The sequence below is a fragment of the Onychostruthus taczanowskii genome, unplaced genomic scaffold (genome assembly GCF_017590055.1).
Source record: "Onychostruthus taczanowskii isolate IOZ18803 unplaced genomic scaffold, ASM1759005v1 scaffold51, whole genome shotgun sequence".
NCBI classification, from domain to species: Eukaryota; Metazoa; Chordata; class Aves; order Passeriformes; family Passeridae; genus Onychostruthus; species Onychostruthus taczanowskii.
Genome location: NW_024502680.1, coordinates 3,832,221 through 3,856,034, shown reverse-complemented (window position 1 = coordinate 3,856,034; position 23,814 = coordinate 3,832,221). Strand labels below are relative to the sequence as shown.

Sequence of the window (23,814 nt, the reverse complement as noted above, 5' to 3'; positions counted from 1 at the left end):
TTCTTCAAAAAACAAAACAAAACAGTTTCCATAAAGTGTTTTTATTAAAAAAAAAAAATCAAACAAAAACCCCTAATTTATTTCCAAGACTAGGTTAAAACCTTCTGGCTGCGTTACATACTGAGCCAGCTGTGGGACAGGAGGCTGTGGGCTGCTCTGCTGGCTGGCAGTGGGACCAAGCTGCCTGGTGATGTGGGGACAGGTCCTGGGATACAGAACTGTCCCATGGCAGGGCCACCTCCAGCTCCACAGCCCATGTCAGTGCTGATCTTGGGGCTGGCAGAGCAGTGGTGCTATTACTTTCAGACCACAGCTCCAAACGCTCCTGTCTGGGTTTCCCCTTGCCCTGCTCTTCCTGCTAGGGAGGGCTGGCTTCTTCTCCTGCCCTGGGAAGGCAGGGCTGCTGTGCTTGCCAGGCAGCTGGAGCAGGACCAGGCAGCCTTGGAGGAAAACAAGGCATGTCTGTCCTGTTGGAGCAAAGCTAGAGGTGGTGCAGGAGGGGAGCAGCACACTGGCCAGCTGGTCGTGGCTCCACATTGTCCCTGCTCCCAGGAGGAAGAGGGTGGTGGCAGGAGCGCTGAAACTCCTGGGCCTGTCCTGCTCTGAGAGCAGCTTCCAAGCTGCTGCTTGAGACATGTGGCTGAGCAACAGAGCTCTGCTTGGCGGGAGGGGAGGCCCTCCCCACCAGGATAATCCCACTCTGCTGGAGCCATGACGCTCTATACCATAACTGCGATATATCTCTGGTATGTGTTAATTTATAATATACACCGTGTATGTTAATACACAAATCTATGTTTAACTAGTGTTGTCATACAAACTCACAAAAACTAGGAACGTTTCTAAGCTACACTTTTTCTTTCCTTGCCTGCCCTGCTGCAGTGCTGGGTGCTGGTCCTCTCCTCCACATAACCCTGCAGCACTGGTGCCACAGGGAAGTGCAGTGCAGGGATGGTGGGTGGGGATGGTTTCCTCACCAAGCCTCTGCTGTGCCCTGCACTGGTGTGGAGGCAGCTGCAAGTGTGGTGGCACTGGCATGCCTCAGCTGACAGATTTCACCCTACAGATCACATTTTAAATTCTTTTTAGGTGCTCTATTGGTTTCTGAGCTGGAAATTTGGTTAAAACCAGGGCTTGTTTACAAAGCAAAGAAAAAAGGCAGGCAGTAGAAGCTGCCTCAGTTTCCCCTGCTGGAGCAGAGGAAACAGGAATGCTCCTCTACTGCCCGTGCTCACCTCACCACTCGGAGCTGCTCACCATTTCTAACTCATCTACAGAGGCTGCTCCTCAGAGCATGTCTTTGGGGGCCAGATTTCAGGTGATGGCTAAAGCTTTTTGGTCTGCATTAAACTGTTTTATTGGAGGGTTATAGGTAATTTATAACCTTGGATTACGGAAACAGATTGGTGCAGATGCTGTTGGCAAGGAGCTGGGCTGATCCCTGAGTGAAGCGGGGAGCCCGTCGCTTGTGCAGAGTGGCTGGGGGTGCTGAGCAGGGCTGGCCCCCTCCAGGGGCACTGGTGCTCAGCTGCTCAGGGGCAGAGGGGGCCAGCAAAGGCAGTGCTGGGCCAGCAGGGGGAAAGGGAGCACTACTCAGTGTGCTGATCCAGCTGCGTGTCCCTAATGGGCTGCAGGAGAGGGAGAGGTTGACACCAGGCAGGAAGGCTCCCCTGCTGTGTCCAACCCAGTGAGCAGATCTGATCTTCCTGGTGTTCAAAAAGCCCTTAGATGTGGAAAGACGAAGCTTCTACTGCTTTAAACCCTGTGGAGGAGCAGGAGTAAAATGAGCTGGTGTGCAGTCTGCCAGATGCCCTGCAGCTGGCCTCTTCCCACCCTGTGCACCAGTCTTGTGCTGAGAGAAGGGGACCTACTGCCTCCAGGAGTCCAGCATTTCTATGGCCCTTTCTATGCAGGAATCTCTTGCTCATATGGAGTTGCCAAATCAGGGGGAAGCAGAGCATTGCCTCCTGCTTCTCTACCCCAGCCACAACGAAGAGCCCTCAGCTATAAGCCCTCACACCCCCTCGACATGGTGCCATGAACCAGGGTTGTGCCCTGGCCTGCACCATCTCCCTGACTCCCTGCACGAGAACTGGCCCTGCCTGCAGCTGAGGAGGGCTGGAGCAGGTACTTACTTCTATGGCTTCTTCAGTGTGTGACTGTTGCTTGGCTTTCTGCAAGAGAAGGGAGGACAGCACTGTCAGCCCCAGGCCCTTGGCCATTTGCTCACAGGCAAGCACACAGCACTGGCATCCAAGCCTTGGTCATGTCTGTACCCCTTAGCAGTCCACCCCCAGCCTGGGTGTCCCCATCCATGCTGGGGCACACCAGCCAGCCACATCCTCCTGTCCAGGATCACAGGAAGGCTGGCACATCCAGTGTGCTGCTGTGGGCTGTACCTGCTGCTTGTCCCCTTGGAACTGGTGCTCTCACAGCTCTCCTTGTAGCAGATATCCTGCTGTACCTTGTAGACTCTCCTGGTCCTGCACAGACAGTGGAGATGTGAGTGTAGGGAACAGAAGGAAGAGATGTGCTTTGATGAGAGTGAAGGGGAAGTCTGGGTATTTTCCCTATTTCCTTCCAGCCTGCAGTAGCCAACAATGGGGCTCAATTTGCCGTGCTGCAGCACTGATCCCAGCCAGGCCTTCGTGCCACCATCAACAGGGAGGCCAGGGGCAGAGCAGAAGCCCCCCATTCCCTGGCACTGCATCAGGGCTCCCCCAGCCCTCTGCTCACAGATGGAGAGGCAGCCAGGAGCTGGATGGGATCTGCTGCTCTCTGGGGGTCACACACACCAAATCCAACCTTGCTGCCACGTGGGTGAGTAACTCCAGCATGGGGCTGTCACTTCAGCAACACCCTGCCCTGATGCACAGCTGGGGGTGGCCAGAGGGGCATGCCAGGCTGCTCAGCCTGCACTGGGGAGGGGGCAACTGCCAGCTGGGGTTGGAGACGGCCTTGTGCTCACTCTCCCTTCCCCAAAGCCGAGCTGCAGGGAGACATCCCCAGCTCAGAGCACAAGGGGAAGGGGGGAGCATAACCTGCAGGCAGTACTCACAGATAGTGGCAGGTGCCTCCTTCCCACACTGGGAATGACCTGGTTTCCGAGTACAGCCGTGTGCACGAGTGTGGCACCTTCTTGCAGGCTGCTTGGGGAATAGGAGAGGGGAGCTATCACTGAGCCCATCCCTGGCTCTGCATGTCTGTGCCTTGTGGCAAGGGTCTGGTGAGGCCCCTCTGGCTTCTTGGCCATGGCTGGAGGGCTGGCCTCAACACAGCTGACCCACCAGTAGAAGCAGAGCCCCCAGCCTCACACTGCCTACCTAACTCTCTGGGTAAGGCAGGGGCCTGGCTTGCCAGGCAGAGGCAGAGAGCTCAGCCAGGAGCAGAGACCAGACCTGCACTCACATCTCCTCAAACTAAGAGCAGAGCCCAGCCCCTCTCTCAGCTGCCAACATGACACAGATCTCTAGCAAAGTCTGGGCACTGTGGGAGCCCCTGGGCGCTGGCAGGGTGTGCTGGGTGACCTACACCCTAGGGGACATCCTGTGACAGGGACAGCCACCAGCCTGGCACTGCAGGAGGGAGCTTGGCCCTCGGGCACAGGGGGCACTCACCCAGCTGGCAGACCCGGCCCTTGAAGCCCGGGCGGCAGGCACAGTGGTAGGACTCTTCATCTCGGGTACAGGTGCCTCCATTCCTGCAGGGATTCTTGGAGCAGTTCTGCCCCTCTCCTGCAAAACACGCTCGACCGTCAGAGCCTGGGGCCACAGCTCAGCCCTGCCAAGCCCCTGGCATTGCCAGGGTGCTCCCAGGCAGAGCAGGGGGGTGCCTGCCACGCCTCCAAGGAGGGCAGGCTGGTGCTGAGCAGGTTGCCTGCGGGGCCAGGGCTGGGTTCCTGCTGCTGTGGGTCTCCCCCTGGGACTTACTCTTGCTCTTTGCCTCACGCAGCTGTAGTGCCAGACTGTCCCAGCTGGACACCTCTGTGTTCTCCAGCTTCACTGGAGCCTCTGGCTCTGGACAATGAGAGGATTAAATGTCACCTTCCAGGCCAGAGCCAGACCCAAAGGCAGCCTCTCCAAGGGGATCCAGCCTGCCTGCAGCTTTGGGGCACTGGTCAGGCCTGAGGTAGTGCTCTAACCCTTCCCAGGTGGCATCCCTAGAATTGGGGTGACACTCTCACTCCTCCTGGAAGGGACTGGGACACAGAGTCCTGGGGAGGCAGGGGCAGAACCGGGATATGCAGTGAGGCCAAGGGCTGCCCTCAGGTGTGCCCAGCCCCTTCCCCACCCCATGGTGTGGGGTTCGCAGGTGCTCTAGGGTATCTTGGGTTGGCACTTGGGTTGGTCCCCGGTCTTCTGGGGATGGAAAATGGGGGCTAGGTCTGGACTAGTGAGGGGTTTCTCACCCAGGCACCCTCCTCGGGTGAGAGGCTGCTCTTGACAGTGGGGTCTGAGGCTGCTGGGCGGGCAGGAGCGGCACTGGAGGGCTATGGAGCCACTGCTCAGGCCCCTGCTGCTGCTGGCAGGGAGGAAGGGCAGCCACAGTCAGCACTGCCTCCCATCAGCAAGGGTTCTTCTCTGCGCTCCCCTAGCCAGTCCCTCTCTCCTCGGGCAGGGGTCTAACAAGCAGAGCAGATGTTTGCCTGCCCAGGGCCAGATGACAGGGCTCCACCCTCCTCTATAGCTCCCCCAGCCCTACAGCAGCCTGCCTGGATGCCACCTCAACTTGCAGGGAGGTGCAGGAGATGGTACTGGCTGACAGGAGCAGGACACAAAGGCGCAAGAGCACTTACGTGTCTTCACAGTGATGGATTTTCCCAGCGCCGTGCCAAACCTGGCACTGATCCTCCCTCTGCCATCCACCAGCTCTGTGAACCTGGGACAGGAGAGCCATAAGGGTACAGGGCACTGCAGGTCCTCCAGGCTCTAATGTGCTGGAGCTCACGGCAGCTGTGTAAAGCATTCACTGGTGGCATCAGGCTCTGTGCAAGTCCCACAGGGGAACTCTCTCAGGGTAAGGGGGGCCTGGCCGAGAACCTCAATGGGTGGGCAAGAGGCTGCACCCCAGCAGGAGCATGGCTTGACCCTGCACACACCTGGGCATGGAAACTGGGAAAAGGGACTGGCTCAGCCTAGTGCTTGGCCCGAGTGGAAGAGCCAGGAGCGCTGAGGCAGTGCTTACCTGGGGGCTGGCGAGGGCTCCTCAGCCGTGTCGTGATCTGCCAGCAGGCGGAGCTCCGGCAGGAAGGCTGGGGGCAGCCGGTTCCGCAGAACCCGGGGGTGCCCGGCTTGGCTCCACCGTCTCTCTGGAGCCCCATCCCTCTGCACTGCAGATCAAAGGATGAGGCTTAATGGAGGCAGTGTGAGCCAGCAACCGACCTCCCAGACAGTCCCATCATCCCATCCCGTCACCCCAGGCTGCCATGTGGCACACGCACACTCTCCACACACCGGGGGTGCAGATGCCCATCACCAAGCTGGAGCTCTGTGTCTGCCCTTCACTAACCCTACAACCCCCACCTCCCATTCCAGTGGAGCTGTGTCCTGTCCCCACAGCCCGCTGCAGACACCCAGTGCTGGGGCAGCAAGGGCTGGTCACTGTTGGCATACTGGTTTCCACCCCCTACCCCTGTTCCCTGTCATCCCATTGCCTCCCTTGTGCTGCAGCAGTCCAGCAGAGCCCGGGAGCACTTACAGGTGCTGACGTAGAGGTGGATGGGCTCGCTGTGCACCTGGCCTTGCTCCGTGTTCTGCACAGCTGTCAGGGACAGGTGGTAGCGCTGCCCAGGCAGCAGGTCCCGCACCGTGTAGGACACGAGCTTCCCGTTGGGCACGTAGCGGCTCTTGACGCTCTGAGCCGTGGTGACATTGATGATGTACCCCTCCATGGTGCCAGCGGGCGGCTGCTCCCACGCCATGGACACAGAGGTGGCGGTGACATGGGAGGCGGTGAGGTTTTGTGGGGGGAGAGGCCCTGCAGCAGGCAGGGGATGGGGAGGAGAGTGGTCAGAGCTGGTGTCCCTGAATGGCCCTACTTGCTCACATCACCTTACACACAAGTGTGCCAGGGCCCCAGCTTGCCTGGCACTGCCCGGACCAGCCCCGAGCCTGCTCCAGCCATGGGATGCACAGTGAGGGGATGCTCAACACTAGGTCCTTGCCAAGACAGAGCCTCAGTGCACCCTGGCACCCAGGTCAGCCCTTGCCTTCTGACTGCCAGACAGCAGGGGATGAATCCATGCATGGGGCTGGGCTTGTGCTGCTTCCAGAGACTGAACAACATTTGGCAGGGGAGGACATGCCAGTGACTTTCCTGGCCTCCCCAGCCCTGCCTACACACCTCCTCTTGCTGTGCTGGCCAGACAGTCTGGCAGCTCCCACACCTCTCCCTCCCCACAGCTTTCCTGCCAAGCTGGGATGGCAAAGGCAACCTCACTCACTTGTCCACACATGAAAAGGGGCTGTGGCCAGGCTCTCTGAGGGGTGGTCTTCCACTCCCAGGCCGCTCAGTGTCGTGACATGGATGATATACCTCTCTCCTGGCTGCAGGTCGCTGTGCAGGAAAAAGATTAGGGTGGGAAGGGGTAAGCAGGGCAACGTGAGGGAGCCAGAGCCCTGGCACCAGCAGCAGCCCACTCACAGGAAGGTGTACTTGGCCACGCTGCTGTTCAGCTCCACGGTGCGGCCTGCCAGGTCCCCCATCTGGCGGATGGAGACCCTCACCCTACTGACAGTGGAGTGCTGGAGGCGGTGCAGAGCCCACTGCACCGTGATGGCACTGGCAGTGACATTCGTGATCTCAAAGCCTTCCACCGGACGCGGTCCTGGCCGGAGCAAGCAGAGAGGACTGCGGTCATCGTGGGTCACCCCATCCCTTCCCCACGCGCCCCCAAGGGGGGTCCTGCTGGCACCTCTGGATCACCTTCCCCAGTGGAACAGCTCAGTGCCACCTCTCTCACTGCACTCCTGCTCTCCTCACAGTCTCCGGGCAGGCGGGAGGCACATCTGTCTGCCCACCCACAGGGCCTTGTGCTACTCAAAGCAGCCCCGAGGCTGTCCCCTCTGCCCCAAAGGGGCTGCAGTGCCCAGGCCCGGCCCTAACCATAGCATCATCAAGGCTGGAAGAGACCAAAGAGATCATCCAATCCAACCATCCTCCCTGTCACTGTAACCCCCTATAACCCCTAAACCACATCACCAAACATCAGATCCAGATGCCTCCTGAACACCTCCAGGGATGGTGACTCTACCACCTCCCTGGACATCCTATCCCAATGTTTGACCACCCAAAGAGTGAAACATTTTTTACTATTATTTAATGTGAATCCTGTCTTGGCTTTAAGCCATTTGTTCTTGTTCTCTCTCTGCAGGCATGACAGAATAAACCAGCCTTCACCACACAACAACCTCCTGTCAGGGAGTTTTGGAGAGTTATGAGGTCCCCCTGAACCTCCTCTTCTCAAGGCTAAACAAACCCAGCTCTCTCAGCTGTTTCTCATATGTTTTCTAGACCTTTGACAAGCCTTGTTGCCCTCCTCTGGACATGCTCCAGTGCCTCAATGTCCTTTTTAAAGTGAGGGGCCCAGAACTAAATGCACTGCAGCCTCAACAATGCCAAGTGTAGAGGGATGATCACTTCCCTCGTGCTGCTGGCCACGCTGCTTTTGATACACGCTGCTTTTGATACATTGGCCTTCTTAGCCATTTGGGCCCACTGTTGGCTCATGCTCAGTTAGCTGTCACCCAGCACCCCCAAGTCCTTTTCTGTTGAGGAGCTCTTCACCCTTTCCCCAGCCTGGAGCTGCCAGGGGTTGCTGTGACCCAAGAGTGCAGGACTCAACACTTGGCCTTATTGAACATCATGCTGTTGTCCCAGGCCTTTTTATTGAGTGTGCCAAGGTCTCTCTGCAGAGCCTTCCTACCCTCAAGCAGATCAACACTCCCAGCCAACTTGGAGTTGGCTACAAATTTACTGAGGGTACACAAAATCCGTAGGTCCAAACCATCAGCAAATACATTAAACAGGACCAGCCCCAACTGAGCCCTGGGGAACCCCACTAGTGACTGCTAAGTCCATGGCACACTTCAGGTGGCCATCCTGACCCCAACATCCAGCCGTGGCTTGAGGCCCCATGAGATGCTGTGCCCAACATCATGCTGCCATCTCCTCCCCTGGGCTTCACCTGGTCTCAGCCTGCTATGGGAGATGGGGCTTTACCACCACCATTCTCCTCTCCTCAGAGGCCATCTGCTCTCCTAATTCCCTCCATCCTGTTTGCATTTGATTTCCACATCTGCCTGCCCTCAGAAGTGGGACCAAAGCTGCTCTGCCTGTCCATGCCCCAGAGGCATCACTGTGCCCCTTCCTCCACACCAAGCCCAGCAGTATGGCAAGGTGACTGGTTCACGGTTGCAGAAGCCCCACTGCCTGCCTTGCACATGGAACTCCTCATACTCTTCTGGGCACAGTGACAAGGAGCAGAACAGCCTGACCCCAATGAACAGGGCTCAGGAGCAATCCCTGCTGCGAGCTCCCTTACAGCCCCAGGACAGGGTGAGCCACAGAGCGTCAGGCCTTTTACTCACAGCAAAGAAAACAGCGATTCTCTGTGTCAAGCACTTTCCAGAGGCCCCCAGTTGGATTTTAGGATCTGCACCAGCAAACCTGCCAGGTCTGATACCATGCTGGAGCTGGTGGCAGGCTGGAGGTGGCAGCACAAACCCTGGCACCTGCGGGGGCCACGCACGCTCACGACCGTGATCCCCCTGGGGACGCTACTCACTAGTGCGCGTGGTGAGCATGACGGGCCTGCTGATATCATTCTTGTTGTTCACGTTGCGTTTGACTGAAAAGACAGAAATATTGTAGGCTCTGCCGGAGGTTAGTGCCCGCAATTGGTGGGCAGAACGACTTCGGTCCACAAAATCTGTCCTGCGGTAAGAGCCGTCGAGGGATACGTACGTCACGGCGTAGCCGTCAATGAGTTGCCTGGCAGCTGCGTCCTCAGGTGGGTGCCAAGAAATCAACACACCAGTGTCCTCCACCCTTTCCACCTTTAATGAGGTTGGTGGCAGCAATTCTTCAGAGTGTGTGCAAAAGCAAAGGGGAGAGGTAATGCCATGAATCTTTAGAGAACAGACCCTGACAGCAAGCGGCAGAACAGCGGTGATAAGAGGACAAGGTCCTCGCTCGTCTCACTTGGCACACCTGGCGGGGCTCTCTGGGTGTAAGCCACCCCTGGCTCAGTGGGCACAGGAGGAGCCAGGGCGCCAGGAGCAGTCCCTGGTATCACTGGTGGCCAAGCACTTGCCACTGTGGGATGGGGCGAGGGGTTTGGGGGAGGCCAGTGCCAAGAGGCTTCCCTCAGACGCCTCTGCCTCCCCTCGTGAGGGCATCCGAGGGATTGCCATTGCTGCAGGGGAAACCTGTCCCCCATGTCCTGGTGCCAACCTCGGCACCTGCGGCAGCGACTCAGCATGCCAGCACCCACCCATGGCACTGGTGGGGCATGGGCTGCCCCCCAACAAGGCAAGCCCCCAGCCCTGCCCGCCTCAAGGAGTGCTGGTGGTCCTGGATGGTGTTGAGCCCCTCGTGGGCAGCGGGCACTGCCAGGCTGGTGTCAAGCCCCACATCATGTCCTGCTGCTGCTGCTGAGGGCCTTTACCTTTTTCGCAGTTCTTGCCTGTGTAGCTGACTTTGCAGGTGCAGCTGTGGGTGCCATTGCTGGGCAGGCAGTAGCCTCTGCTCCCACAGGGGCTGGAGAAGCACGGGTCACTGGCTGTGGGAGAGGTGCCAGGTTTGGCAGTGTCAGCAGTGCCGCTGACCCCGGGGCCACCCTGCGCTGCCCTGCTTGCCTCACCTGTCTCACAGTGATAGCCAAAGAAACCCTCTGGGCACACACAGAGGTAGGAGCCCCCGTAGCTCTCACACTCCCCTCCATTTTGGCAAGGGTCTGACTCGCAGGCATCCACTTCTGGAGGGGGAAGAAGGCCAACAGTGAGCATGCCAGCAGCCAGCTCCCAGCCTCCATGAATGAGCAACAGTGACAGACCCCTGAGGGGGCAGCAGGGCAGATACACAGCCCAGGGGTTGGCACAGCTGGGCTGGACACTGAAACCTGCACTGTGCACCATGGCACCCACATCCCTGGGAAGGGGCGGACACCTTGGAAAGGGAGTCTATCACTGGTGGACACTTCATTCCTCGTTCCCTCCCCATCAGAGCAGTTTCAGCTCTGCCCCCAAAACTACAGGCAAGGAGATGCAACAATGAGCAACCAGGTGATGGTTTGGGGTCAAGGTGTCCAAGACAGCGACCCCACCTGGCATGGTGCCAGCCCTGGCAGTGTCCTGGTGCCCACAGTCCAGCCTCCCACTGACCCAGGAAGAGAGCTCCTACCTGTCTCACACTGGGTCCCCAGGAAGCCCTCAGGACAGTAGCAAGCAAAGGACCCGGGGAGGTCTTGGCAGGTCCCACTGTTCTTGCAGGGTTCTGACTGGCACTCGTCAACATCTGGGGTCCAGTGGGAAGAAAGGCACCAGCTCAGCACAGGGACAGCTGGTGGCTAGGGACAGGAGCTTGGAGAGGCAGCACTATTCCCACAGGGCATGGGCCCTTCCCATGTCATTTGATTCCCAAAGCCCAGCGGCCAGAGACATCCCTGCTCCTGGATGCCCACTGCCTCAGGCCTGCCCCTGAAGAACACAGCCTGGGGACGTTCCTTCAGGGACACCTGGGCACAACTGGCAGTGTGGGGCTGTGCCAAGAGATCCATCCCATAGGGTGCTTGTGTCATGTCCCCTCATCTAACTTCCAACAGCCCACCTTCTCCTACCACTGTCCTCTACCAGATCCCAGGGAACTGGGCTGGAGCCACCTGCCAGAGTCCCACCACCTCCCACGCTGCCCATTGTCTTCAAACAGGATCAGCATCTCCCTGGTGGAAATCCTACGGTTGGCTGGGAGTCCTGGGAAAGAAGCCCTTGCCTCAGGCTGATCCAAGCACACACAGCTCCTGGTAACCTAGCTCCTTGCGATGGAGTTCGCAATCCACTGGGGCTTTCCCAAGGGCAGGAGGGTGAGGAAAGGATTGTGACAGTCCTGGAGCATGCCTGGCATGGTCTCTTACCCAGCTCGCAGTGGTAGCCGGTGTAACCTGGCTCACACAAGCACAGGAAGGCAGAGACACGGTCCTTGCACTGGCCACCATTCAGGCAGGGCTGCGACTGGCACTCGTCAATCTCTAAAGAAATTTGATCAAGGGAGAGACATGAGCACAGGACAGGGCTCCCAGGGGGGAAGGCAGCAGACAACTGGAGTACATATCCTTGTTCACCAAACCATGGTGATGACCACTGGGATGGTGTCCCAGGGCTTGCCCACTCCCCAGCACTCCTCACCATCACACTCGGGGGGGTCGCTCCAGACACCCGGCACACGGCAGACACGGGGATGGTTGTGCTGGCTGAGGATGTAGCCCAGCTCACACTGGTATTCAGCCACTGAGCCCACTTTGGTGGAGTTGAAAGAAGCCTGGGCATGCTTCACCTCACTGGGAATGCCACAGTCAACCTCTGTGGAGAGACAGGGGATGAATGGGGCCAACAGAGGCACCCCAACTTCCAAGCCAGCAGGGGAAGTGCAAGGCCCTTACCAATCTGGCAGTGCTTCCCTACATAGCCCAGGGAGCAGGTGCAAGCATAGCCCCCGCCGAGGTCCTCGCAGGTAGCCCCATTCTCACAGGGGCTAAGAAAGCAAGGGGAGGGCACTGGAAGAAGAGCAGAGCAAGGAATGAAACCAGAGCCGGCCCCCTTCCCCTTCCAGCAGGGCACAAGGAAGAGTTGCAAGGAAGGGGGCTCAAAGCAAGCAGCGAGCTCCTGACAGTCAGCCCCACCATCCCCCCAGGCAGTGGCACACCCTCCTCAAACGTACCAATCTCGCAGTGCCGGCCCGTGTAGCCTGGGGGACAGTCACACTTGTACTTGCCGATGTAGTGGAAACAGGTGCCTCCATTCTGGCAGGGCCCCGACGCACAGGGGTCCGGCTTACCTGGGGGCACAAGGTGGGCGTGAGCCCGGTGGGGCAGCTGCCACCTCTCCTCCTCCCTGCGGGGGCCGGGGGGCTGTACCGATCTCGCAGTGCTTGCCGGTGAAGCGGTAGGGGCAGGTGCAGTGGTACTCGCCATCCGCCTCCCTGCAGGTGCCCCCGTTGCGGCAGGGCCCCGCGCTGCAGAGCCGAGGCTTGGCTGCAGAGAGAGCGCCCAGAGCGGGGTCAGCCAGAGCTGCTGCCTCCCACCAGCACCCACCAGCCCTCGCTGCGGCAGGCCTGACTGCATCCTGCGGCCAGCAACACCACAAAAACTACACCCCTGCAGATGTGTGCTGGGGCCTTGGGGGCCAACAGGTGCCTGATGCTGGGAGACAGCTGGCAGAAGTTGTGGCACATAAATAAAAAATATCAACACTGACAGTGTTGTACAGGAAACAACTGGATCCCGCTGCTGCAACTGTTGGGTGACACGAAGGGAGTCATTCAATCCCTCCCTCTACCCTGCAGGACGGGACAGGAAAACCTGCACCAACTTCCAGCTCTGCAAGTAACTGTCATCTCCCAAGAAGGTCTAAGCCCTTCTCCCAACCTGTGCCAGGTGCTGGGGCCACAGGGAGCACTGTGGAGGTACCTTTCTCGCAGTGCATGCCAAGGAAGCCTTGAGGACACTCGCAGATGTAGGAGTCATCGTGAACCTTGCAGGACCCCCCATTCAAGCAGGGCTCTGAGTCGCAGGGGGACGGCATCGCTGCAGAGCCAAACACAGGGCATCACCAAGGACATTTGGCCAGGGGTACAAGGGCAGCTTCCCTTGAGGCGAGGTGAGGGTACCCCCTGCTCACCCCCACCCCAGGGCTGTTCCTGCATCCCCGTGGAGTCTTACTGTGGTTGGTGCCGTAGTTGGTGTGGCAGACACAGAGGTAGCTCCCGCCATACTCCATGCAGTACCCGCCATCCGGGCACTGCGTGTTCATGTTGCACGGTGTCGTGGTGACTTCTGTAAACACATGGCCAGTGCCAGCCGCTTTCAGTCAGTGGCAGGAGGACACCCACATGGAGACAGGAGTCTCCTAACTTTGCAGGGTCCAATGAGACAGGATGGATCCTCTGGCACAGACAGTGCAAATGGCAATGCCCAGCCTGGATGCTCAGTGAGCTTCAGCAAGGGAGTGCACAAAGGCCACAACTTCCTCCCCACCCATGGAAGCTGAACAGAGGCAGAAGGCTGGGAGAGGCACAGCTCCAAGGGAAGGAGCTGATGGAGGTGGAAGCATTGCCATATCACCAGGTAACAATATTTCCAGGCTCAAATTCAGTGTGTACCCCTGGCACTGTGCTAGGCTCAGGCATGGACAGTGTCTCCTTGCTGACCCACAGGCTGCCTGACTCAAGCATCCCGGAGGGAATGAACACAGCAGGCAAGAAGCTTTCACCTACCAAATTCACAGAGGAGACCAAAAAACCCAGGAAGGCACTGGCAGACGGTGACGTTCCCCTCCAGACAACTGCCCCCATTACGACACTCACAGCCCTCAGGGAGCTCTGCAAGAGAGGAAACAGGAGCTTCCCAGGATCTCTCCTGCTTGTGGGCTGGGACAGAAAAGCAGCCTTGCCAGATGCCACTCACGCAGGCGAGCAGCAGCCCTGAGACCCTCAGACACACAGGCACAGCCTCCTCCAGGAGGACAGACACTCTGCTCAATCCCAGAGCCCTGAACAGGCTCCCTCTCATGAGCTGCTCCCTCTCATGAGCTGCTCCCCTTGACATGCTGCACCCCACCGGCAAGTCCCCTTGGTTGTACTCACGGTCTCGACAGTCCTGTCCGGTGTAGCCCTCCTGGCACTCACAGACATAGCCCCGCTCAGTCTCCAGACAGCTGCCTGCGTTCTGGCACGGGTGGGAGAGGCAGGCGCCGGGCATGCGGGGCCCACCTGTGGGGAATGGGGAGCCTGAGCTGGACAGGTCCAGTCTGGGGCTGGAATATCCTCTGTCCTGGGGATCCTGCTGGAGGTTCCAGCATGGTCAAGCAGCCCCGTAGGAAAGTGCTCCCTCCTGGCAGCACCACGGCTGCTCTGCACATGCCAACCACCAGCTTCAGCAGTGCCTATGACTGACACAGCCCCTTTGCAGCCATTTGCCCATTCCTGCCCAGTGCCCCTGACTGCAGTCCCCATGCCAGGCTGGTCCAGGCACAACCTCACTCACCGTACTGGCAGTTGTTGCCGTAATAACCCGGTGAGCAGGTGCAGATATAGCGGCCAGGGCGGATGTAATTGCATGTCTGCCGGTTCTGGCAACTCCGGTCCTCGCAGGAAGATGAGTCTGGTAAGGGGAAAGCAAGGAAGTGAGCAGGAGGAGAGCCTGGGCTTGGGAGAGGGGCCATGATGGCCAGCAGAACACGGGGGACACAGTCCCTGCCACGGGTCATCCTGGGGCACAGGCACCTGTCTCGCAGCGCTGTCCCACAAAGGGCTCCAGGCACACACAGGTGTAGTTATCGACCAGGTCAATGCAGTGCCCGCCGTTCAGGCATGGGCTGGACTCACATTCGTTCACCTCTGCAAGAGGAGGCCAGGAAAGGTCATCAGGTCATGTGTGGGCACAGCCAGCTCACCTGGTGCCTCCCTCCCAGCCTGGATGATGCTCAGGAGGGTGAAGGCGATGGACAATAAAAAATAGGGGCCAAACACTCCCCTCCCAAAACTACATCCAGGAATGAAGCTGACTGGGAAGGAAGCTTGCCAAGATATGAAATGTCACCATCTCCATCCCATACCTGTTTCTGTCACCCACCTGTTTGGCAGTCTTCCCCTGTATACCCCAACTGGCACAGGCATGTTGCTGTCCTGTTCACCACCTGGCAACTCCCACCATTCTGGCACACCCTGTTCTCACATGGTGATTCTGCTGCAGGAGAACATCAAAAAAAGAGGGGGCAGGGGTGTCAGCCTAGGTGCAGGACTAGCACATGGCACCCTCTACACGTGGTTACAACAGGCCTAGGCAGAGCATGGTATCTTGCATGCACCTTCTGTCAGGAGACAGTGGCCATGTCCCCAGTCATGACTGTCCCCAAAACCCGTCCTTAGGCAGCTCAGCTCTTTCATCCCACCACACCTCCTGGAAGTCAGTGTGCTCTGCTGGGCTTTTCTCCCTCCCTTACTTCCTCCCCCACAAGTCAACTCCCTTCTCGCCTTTTCCACTGGCGCGGCAGCTTGCTGGGAGCCAAATGCTTTGGCGGCACTTCCACTGGCAGGCGGAGGCCAGCAGCGGGGAAAACCTGTAACCACAGCCCCTGCCAGGGACTGGGAGGGTCTCCCCTGGCTTTGAAGAGCTTGGGACCAGAGCATCACCTGCAAAAGCAGGGCCTGCAAGGCTTGTTTGAACACTGGCTGCCAGCTTTTCTGGCTAAGGGAGTGGTGGTGGAAGAGTTCTGGCAGCAGTGCTGAGCAAAGCCCTCAGAAGAGTCAGCAGAAGGAAAGGCTCATCGCCAGAGAAAAGCTTCTTCTGCCTGAAGTAAACTGAAATCCAAGCTGGCTGTCACTAACTGCTAGAGCCCATCAGCTACTGCAGGAGCCCTAGTCTGAAGAGCCCTCCCAAGAGCAGAAGTGCCCCCCAAGCCTGGGGTCTCTGCTTTTCAAGTGCTGCACTGCTCACCAGTCTCGCAGCTGTTGCCTCTGAAGCCTGGCGGGCACCTGCAGGTGAACCTGCCGGCACCGTTGAGGCAGGTGGCTCCGTTCTGACATGGGTGGGAGAGGCACTCATCCACATCTGAAACAGAGCCCCAGGTGGGGACAGGACCTCAGGGTGGGGACAGACAGACTGCCAGCACACAGCAGTGACACCGAGAGCGGGACCTGCTCCCTGCAGCAAAGCGCTCACCAACATGGCACCTCTTCCCAGTAAAACCGGCCAGGCAGGAGCAGGTGTAGGAGGGGTTCCCCGTGATGCAGTCCTCGATACATTTCCCCCCATTCAGGCAGGGCCGCAGTGTCAGGCAGACAGAGGCTGTGAGAACAGGCAGTGACCCCTGTCAGCCCCCACCCTGGCAGGGCTCACCTGCCACCTTCCAGCCACACCAGTGCCAGGGTCTTTCCCTGCACCCGCCCGGCTCCCTGGGGTGCTTGGGGAGCCCATGGGGCTGCCTGCCTGATGGCAGGGCAGGGGCTGCTCCTTGCAGACTCCCCTGGGGCAGAGGGTAGTTTTACTCCTCCTATGCAAGGGGGAGAGGCTGCACAGGTCTGCAGCCTGGCTGGGGGGAGGTCTGCTCCGCTGGCTGAGGGGACATGAACATGTCCTTACTTTTCATCCAGGGCAGAGGGAAAGGGGACGGGAGAGCCCATGTACAGAAAATCCACCGATAACGCAAGACACACAGACCACGAGTGGGAAAACACGGCCAGGGGGAAGTGGGGATGAGGAACCGGAGACCAACAGCTCTGTGAGGGACGTGCCAGGACCCCCAGAGTGGGGAGCATGGACCAGGCCCTGGCAACCTAACCCCACAGGGCAGGCTGGCATTCAGCAGCCCTCCATTCAGCTCAGCCCAATGTACGAGGACTGATGGACATATGCACCCCCAAGGGTGCTGGCCCCTCATGCCCTGCCTGGCAGTGGGCTGGCAGGGGCCCAACTGCGCACATCACCTCCTCCCCAGCCTCCCTCATCACTCCCCACAGGCTTCTTTAAACTACGAACTCTTCCTCCCCTTCCCATTCACTCTCCCAGCTGTTCCCAGCCCCAGGGCAACCACAGGTGCCATTCCCAACCACAGCTGGTGCTGAAGACAATCCCCACATAGCTGCCTCCCCTCCCTCCCCAAAGCCCTTCCAGACATCTCTTCCACCCCGCGGAGGTGGGGGTTGAGGCAGGGAAAGATGGGGGCTGGAGAACAGTGTGGGGTTGGGTTGGGAGTTAAGTAAACCTAACTGCTGTCCTCTTACTTGTATTGCTGCAGCCCCCCACTTGCACCTGGGCATCATCGATTCTGAACACCCAGCGCCCGGGGATACCCACATTTGTCGTCATCTCCACGTCAGCGATGTCATCGGTGCGGGATCCGGGGATGTTGAAGTAGCGCTTTCCATCACCAGCGTTAAAACCTGCCTGGAAGGACAAAGGCACAGAGTAAAGAGACATCACTAATGCATGGGAAAAAGGCTAGAGCACCAGGACTCATCTCTCTTGTCACACAGCACCACTGGTGGCACCACTCAGACCAGCTTTCCCTTTCCACATGCCACAGGCCAGTGCTCAGTCCTGTTCACACAACAGGACAACAGGGTGAAGTGGATGCTTAGCCTGCTCAGTCCCTTCCTGGGAATTCAAATCCCATTTGCTTCCTCTCCACCTGCAGCATCCTGCCTGCTGCAGGCTGGCAAGCAGGGAGCCAAGCACGGATCAACTGTCGGTAAATTCACACATCCAAGTGGGTACTGGGGTTTTTGCGGGTGTGGGTGTTGGCTTTTTTTCCTTTTAACACAACACACACAGGGATGAAATAAAACTACAAGCAAAAGCTGTGCTAGCCATGGCAGCTGCTCTTAAAGGCTGGGGTTAGGAAGGAAAAGGGACTATGAAGTGGCAGCCAAGGCAAAGATCTGTGGTTTCGGGATAACAAAGCCCCCTGTATGGTCTCAGCTTTGGGAGCCAGAGCACACACAGATATTTAAGAACTCTGAAGAAGAAAAAAAAAACAAGCAGGGGGAGATTTTCCACCTCCAAGAAACCCAAACAGAAGCCACGAGCTCAGAAGGCGGATGTGCTACCCAGGCACCCCAGGGGCTACATTTGCCACTTACCTGTGCTGCGATGCCACCGAGCCCAGCAAAGTCCCCCCCACTGCTGGCGTGCATACCCGTGGTCCAGGTGATGGACTCATAGTTAAAGATGGTGAAGGAAAGCTTGCCATCCGTGATGAGGACAATCTGGAAAGTGTTTACCTGCAGCAGGGAGGGGAGGAAAGCAGTGAGGGACGATGAACCAGTCCTAAAATAAAGTGACAGAAACTACATTCAGAAAAGGGATCTTTCCTTCAACCCCAGTCCTCCTCTATGAGCAAGGGCATGAGAGTTTAATTATTTTTAATCCTAACTTGTTGCGATCCTGAGCTAGAATAGCTCACTTCTCATCCCAGAGGAATGGGAAAAATGGGGGAAAATATGGATATTGAGCATCTGGAAGGCAAAAGGTGCCTCACTTTTGCCCAAGAAGGCTGATGATGTAAAGCCTCCACAAGGCACAAAGAGGAGGATTTGGTATTGCTCGCCCACCATTGCTCTGTCACAGCAAGGTACGGTGACGGAGCCATCACGGCCAAGATCATGGCCAAGAGCTCTGCTGACAGCTCTGGGCCAAGCGGAAGGTCTGGCACCACACTGAAAGCACACAGGTGGGTGGCTGCTCTGCCTCAGCTACTCACTGGTGAAAATGAGTTGCCCCCGAAGAAGGTGACTCGGTACCAGGTTGCAATGAAGACCCACTGTGCAGAAAACCCTGGGAACTCAGGGAAATACTGGGCAATGTCCCTGCTCGCTCTGTCCAGGATGGGCTGCTCGGTGCTCTCTCGGTAATATATTTCACCTGCCCGCCGATTATCCACATCTGCCCAGAAAGCAGCAACCACACGCCGGTCCTTGGAGATGGGGAAGGCCACTGGTGTGAACTGGGAGACCTCCTTCAGGAATGAGATGATCCCATTATTGTTTACCTGCAGAGAGGAAGGGAAAGAAACGGGTGGCCACAGGTGACTCCTGCTGCCAGCAGGAATCCATGTTTTAGAGGTGCTTTCCATTTCATCTTTCTCTCCCCCACCCCTTTCCACAAACATTGGAGCGCTTCCCCTTCCTGTCCTTAGAAGCAGAGACGTGCCTCAGCACCCACAACACCCCCAGCCCCCCGCCCCAGCCGCCTGCTCACTGGAGCGCGGCTGCGGGCCGCTGCCCGAACAAACCCAGCCCTGTTCTCCGGGCCAGGGGAAGGGGAACAGCTGCAAAAACTGCAGGAGCCCTGCGCATAAAACAAACAGTGCCCGGTGCGTGGGGCCAGCTCACGGCGCTGCTCTTGGCAGGGGAGAGGGGCTCAGCTCGCTCCCCAGCCTCACGGCTCACAGGCAGCCCATGGGGCTGGACCCTCCTGCAGGGGGGCTGTGGGCACGGGCCCAGCGTGGGAGGAGCCTTGCTCCACGCACCCACCGGCATGCACAGCACCCCGGGTGAGCCAACGCGCTCTTGATCCCCGGTGAGCAAGCGCCGCCACCCCATGCAAAGCTGCTCTCGTTAAAGTGGGGGATGCCAGACCCCCAGGATGAGATACTTCAAGCTGTTCCTCCTCACTAATTGGGGCAGTTAGGGTTCTGGGATGCCTGGCCCACGGATGCATGGCAGAGGCAGCCTGAGCACAGGGAAGGAAACTGGAACTAGTGGATGTTGCTGCCTGGAGTGCTACCTCCCAACTTGGGGATGCAGTGGGAATGAGGAAGGTGAAGAAACTCCCTGCCTGAACAGGGAACTAAGGGAAATGCTCTCACCCTGAGCTCCCAAATTCCCTGGAGGAGACCCTGCCAGCACTCTGCCACAGTGCCACGACTGGCAGTCCAGTTAGCTCCAAGCCACTCTGTTCCCCAGCCCACAAGCAACCGTGGGACAGGCAGGAACACACAGACTCCAGCCAAGTTCTCCAGGCAGGATGGAAAAGGGGGCCTGGTACAGGCAAGAGGCTCTCAACTGGAGAGAGCAGCTCTGGCACGCGGGCAGGCAGTGGTGTCACACTCCTGTGCCAAAAAGGAGCTGGGAGCCAGCATCCCCAGGAGCCGTGTGGAAGCCGGAGTGCCTCCACCCCAGCTGCCAGCACACCGAGGCACGGGGGACTGAGCTGTGACGGCCTCGTGCAGTCCCTGGGGGAGGTCCCCAGTCCCTGAGGAGGGTTCATAGCCCCTCCATTTGAACACAGGGCAGCCCTTACTGTGACTAAGGGAAAGAGGATTCTGTTTTCCCAAAGCCTCCGTAACCCCACTGTGTCCGCAGAGGAACATTCTTCCCTTGATTAAAGCAAGATGGGAGAGAACCAGAGCCAAGAAGGGCTTTTTTTGTTGTTGCTGTTTTTTGTGAAGGAGGAGGGGGGTGGTTGGAAGCAGCCCTTGAGAACAGAGGTTTCCAGGTGAACTCAGCCCTGTGCCAGTCCCCCAGGACAGCAGCTCTCTGAGGAGGAGGGCCCCTGCCACAGGGACTTCTGTGCTGGGGGCAGGCAAGTTGGCCCTGCAGAGCCATGGGGTTTAGCTCAGGGAAAGGGGATGCACCGTCCTCTGATCCCTGCAGCCCCTCCAAGACCTAGAGCTACACTCTGCATTCGCATGGGACAACCATCACGTCACCTGCCTTCTCCCAGCCCCTTCTATCCTTCCACAGTGGCTCAAGCCCCAAGCCTGGATCCCTCCCACCCGACAGCAGGGCTGGTGCCGTGATCAGGGGAAAAACACGACCAGGTAGGATCAAGGACCCCCTGTGCTGAGCCAAGGCAGTGGAATGGTACATGAGCCCGGCTCTGGGATGGCATCAAGGCAGTGCTCAGCCCTCTCCTCTGCCACCTGGGTCTCGGCCATCATTAAGCCCAGAGCAAACCGGGGATCAGGATACTGAAGGATTCACTGTGCCAGGTGGAAACAGCCATGGGGAGCCCAAATCTCACTTCTGGATGCAAGACAGCACCACTCAAAAGACTCCACGGACAGCCAGGCACTTGGGCTTGCCCCTCTGGCCACAGCCACAGGGGACATGATGGGCCAGGCATGATTCGAGCTCTTTGGCCACAGTCCCCTCCCGGTGGCTTAGGGGCTGCAAGGGTGTGTGTCACCAGTAGTCCCAGCAGCCCAGTGTGTGCAGGGAAAGGCAAGGGAATCAGATGTGCCGAGTGGGCAGCCCAAAGTGCAGCTGTCTTTATTCTAATCACACCCAGAGCCCCACCAACACCCCTCTGCAGCCGCAAGGGCCACCAGCCAGGGGCCACCACGCTAGGGCTGCAGCACACCGACTCTGGGCTCTTGCCCACCAGACGTGTCCAGCTCCCTGCTGTCGGGATCCCCCAGCATGTCACCAAGCCAGTCCCACACCGGGGCACGCAGGTAACGCAGGCTCCAGCAGGGCTAAGCCCAGGCTCCCCACCGAGGCTGAGGGCTTTGCCCAGCACTCCCAAGGCACTGGGGCCAGGATCCTCGCTGCGGACCCCCACGCTGAGCCCAGGGCCCAGCCGTCATCCTCGGCACACCGCTACTCCTCTGATGTTTCCAGGGAACTGGGGACCACCTGATGGCCCCCAAGGAAACTCGGATTCATCCAAGCAGGACAGGAAAGGGGAAATAAGAGAAAGGGAAGAGCAAGAATGAAACAGAAAAGAGGCAATTAGAGGGAGGGGAAAAAGAGGGACTAGGAGGAAATAAGCAGAAATAAGTGGAAATTACTCACATAGAGGCCGGTGTGCCCCGCACCAAAGAAGGGGAAGGGGATGGAGAGGGGCCGGAGCTCGGAGCCACCGTCGTCCTGCTTCCGAGTGGCGGCGTCGCCCTGGGCCGGCCCGAAGGGGTAGAAGTCCCCGAGCGGCACCTCCGCGGCGGCCCACAGCCACTCGCCCAGTGCCACCAGCACGGCCCAGCCTGCCAGGACCTGCATGGCCGCCGGCACTGCCGCTCGCCTCTCACGGGGGCACCAGCCACGGAAGCATGGCGGGGGCGGGGCAGGGCGGGGCGGGGCGGGGCAGGACGCCGGCGGAGGGGCACGGGGAGGGCGGTGGCTGCTGCTGCCGCCGCCGCCGCCGCCGCTGCCCGGAGCCGGGCGCTGGGAGCGGTCCCGCAGCGCGGAGCAGAGGCCCCTCAGCTCCGAGGCGCTCCGAGCGCCCTCACCCTGCCGGCCACGCCCCCGCGCCTCATTTGCATAGTCGGGGTGTGGCCGGCCAATGGGCGCGCGGCGCGCGGAGGGCGGGGCTCGGGGGCGGGGCTCGGGGGCTTCCCGGGGCGCGCGGGCGGCGGGGGCGCCCCCCGTGCCGCCCCGAACCCGCGTGGGCACCGCGCCCCCTCCGCGCCCCCTCCGCTGTCCCCAGCCTGCCCTGCCCCCTCAAAACACAGGGCTGCATGGCGAACAGAAAAAGAGTGAAAGAGAAAAAAAACTGGGTCATTTCCTTCTTTTTCCTGTTTTTTTGGCTTTTTTTTTCCCCTCCTCTTTCTCCCTCCCTTCCCCCCCCCCCGCTTTTTTTTTCTTTTATTTTTTTTTTTTTCAGGTGCTAAAAATATTATCAGGAAATTCTTTTCAGGAATGCCGTGTTTTAGGTTACAGTCCAGGCTCAAAGGCTTCTTTGTCTTTACTGGAGGAAAAAAAAAAAGCAAAGCAAAACAAACACACCCACCCCACATTTATTATCGGGAAATGGTTTGACTGGGAGAGGCTGAGCTCCCAGGAAAGGCGAGGGCTACTCCCAGGGAAGCCCCACTAAAAGCACCAATGGTTCTGAATAATTATCAACTCATGATGGGGCCCAAAGCTGGACCCCAAGATCAGCCTGACTCCTGGGATGCCAGTGCATGCACCAGTGGTCCAGGACCACAAGTACCCCCGGCAGGCAACCCTGTCTGATCCCTACTGCCGATCCCAGAGAGCGGATCCTATCACTTTAAAAATCTCTTGGAAGAAAATGTTAAAAGAAAAGGAGAAAAAAAAAAAAGAGAGAGAGGGAGAGAGAGAGAGAGAAATCCAAAATAAATAAGCAGCCACATCCGGATTTCTCCCCTAGGACGCTAATAAAGGTTTTATGGGTTTGATATGAATTACCCTCCCTGGCCATTCATTGCTGATTTTCTGGAAGGCATTAGGCTGCACAGCCCAGCCCCAGCCCTGGCTGAGGTGGGATGCAGCAGGGGCACTGCCATCCTCTGCCACTGCCAGTCTGTGGCTCTGCCATGCCACAGACCCTTCTCTTGACTGCAGGCCACCTTCTGGCTGCCACCATCTACCACCTTGCACCCACCAGAGCGAGCCCTGCGCTCCCAAATCCCATCTGCTGGCTCTGCCATGCCTGCCACAAGCTCAGCTCCCAAGGAACACGGGTGTTGTGGCAGACCTGCCCCTCCTCCAGAACCAACCCCACAGGGCCATCCTGGGCTTCTCCTGGTAGGTGTTACCTCGAGGGAGGGGAAGGGCGGCCATCCCAAGCGTGAGGGGAGGATTTTCTTCCAGGCAGGCTTTGCACAGGAAAGCATCACCACATTCCCCCCTGTTGTCCAGCCCAGCTCCCCGGGACGTTAAATTGGAAGCAGTAAATGGAGCAGGGAGAACAGCTGCGGGCCCCAGCTGCAGACATTTCCTCTGGGCCTGGAGCTGGAGCCAGTGCAAAGCTGGGCTCTGTGCTGGGAATGCTGGGGGGAGTGTGGGGGAAAGCAGCCCTTTCTGCACAGCATCTGGCCAAGCTCTGTCCTCCACCACCCACTCCATCTCCAGCAACAGATGCCCCTTGCTGCCACCGCCTTTATGGTGTCCAGCTCTTTGATGGCCACCAAAACGGGGCCAGGACCTGCCCCACCCATCCCAGGGGGTGGCTCTGGTGAGGCTGTGCAGGGGACCCTGCAGGTCCCAGGGGGATTCTGGACTCTCACCCCAGCTTCAGCTGGAGATGCTTCCCGATGAAGAACCACCTCCAGGAGGGAGAGGTGGAGGCAGGGATGCTTCTGCTGACCCCAAGCCTGTCTCTGCCTGGCATCCCAGTTTCAGGGCTGCCCCAAA

The 23,814-nt window shown here is 58.8% G+C and overlaps 1 protein-coding gene across 4 annotated transcripts; it reads right to left on the bottom strand.

Moving 5' to 3' along the window:
- Window positions 1-25: 25 nt before the first annotated feature.
- On the bottom strand, window positions 26-21,937 carry SNED1 (sushi, nidogen and EGF like domains 1). Of its 4 annotated transcripts, none has more exons than XM_041416357.1 (32): window positions 21,511-21,937; window positions 18,474-18,761; window positions 17,854-17,994; window positions 16,996-17,158; window positions 15,935-16,060; window positions 15,710-15,823; window positions 14,846-14,959; window positions 14,497-14,610; window positions 14,258-14,374; window positions 13,858-13,983; window positions 13,489-13,593; window positions 12,935-13,048; window positions 12,683-12,799; window positions 12,131-12,247; window positions 11,935-12,051; window positions 11,657-11,770; window positions 11,403-11,576; window positions 11,132-11,245; window positions 10,402-10,515; window positions 9,863-9,976; window positions 9,668-9,781; window positions 8,786-9,082; window positions 6,643-6,826; window positions 6,443-6,555; window positions 5,698-5,976; window positions 5,185-5,329; window positions 4,796-4,878; window positions 3,930-4,016; window positions 3,618-3,734; window positions 2,400-2,483; window positions 2,136-2,174; window positions 26-1,762 (listed from the first exon to the last, which is right to left on the bottom strand). In XM_041416357.1, the coding sequence occupies exons 1-31, from the start codon at window positions 21,712-21,714 to the stop codon at window positions 2,149-2,151; spliced, it is 4,236 nt and encodes a 1,411-aa protein (XP_041272291.1). In that variant the 5' UTR covers window positions 21,715-21,937; the 3' UTR covers window positions 26-1,762; window positions 2,136-2,148. The 4 variants fall into 4 exon arrangements, with proteins under 4 accessions (XP_041272291.1, XP_041272293.1, XP_041272292.1 ...); XM_041416359.1 differs by having other exon boundaries at window positions 17,854-18,040; window positions 21,511-21,644; XM_041416360.1 differs by lacking the exon at window positions 26-1,762 and adding an exon at window positions 3,059-3,149 and having other exon boundaries at window positions 2,138-2,174.
- Between the last annotated feature and the right edge of the window lie 1,877 nt (window positions 21,938-23,814).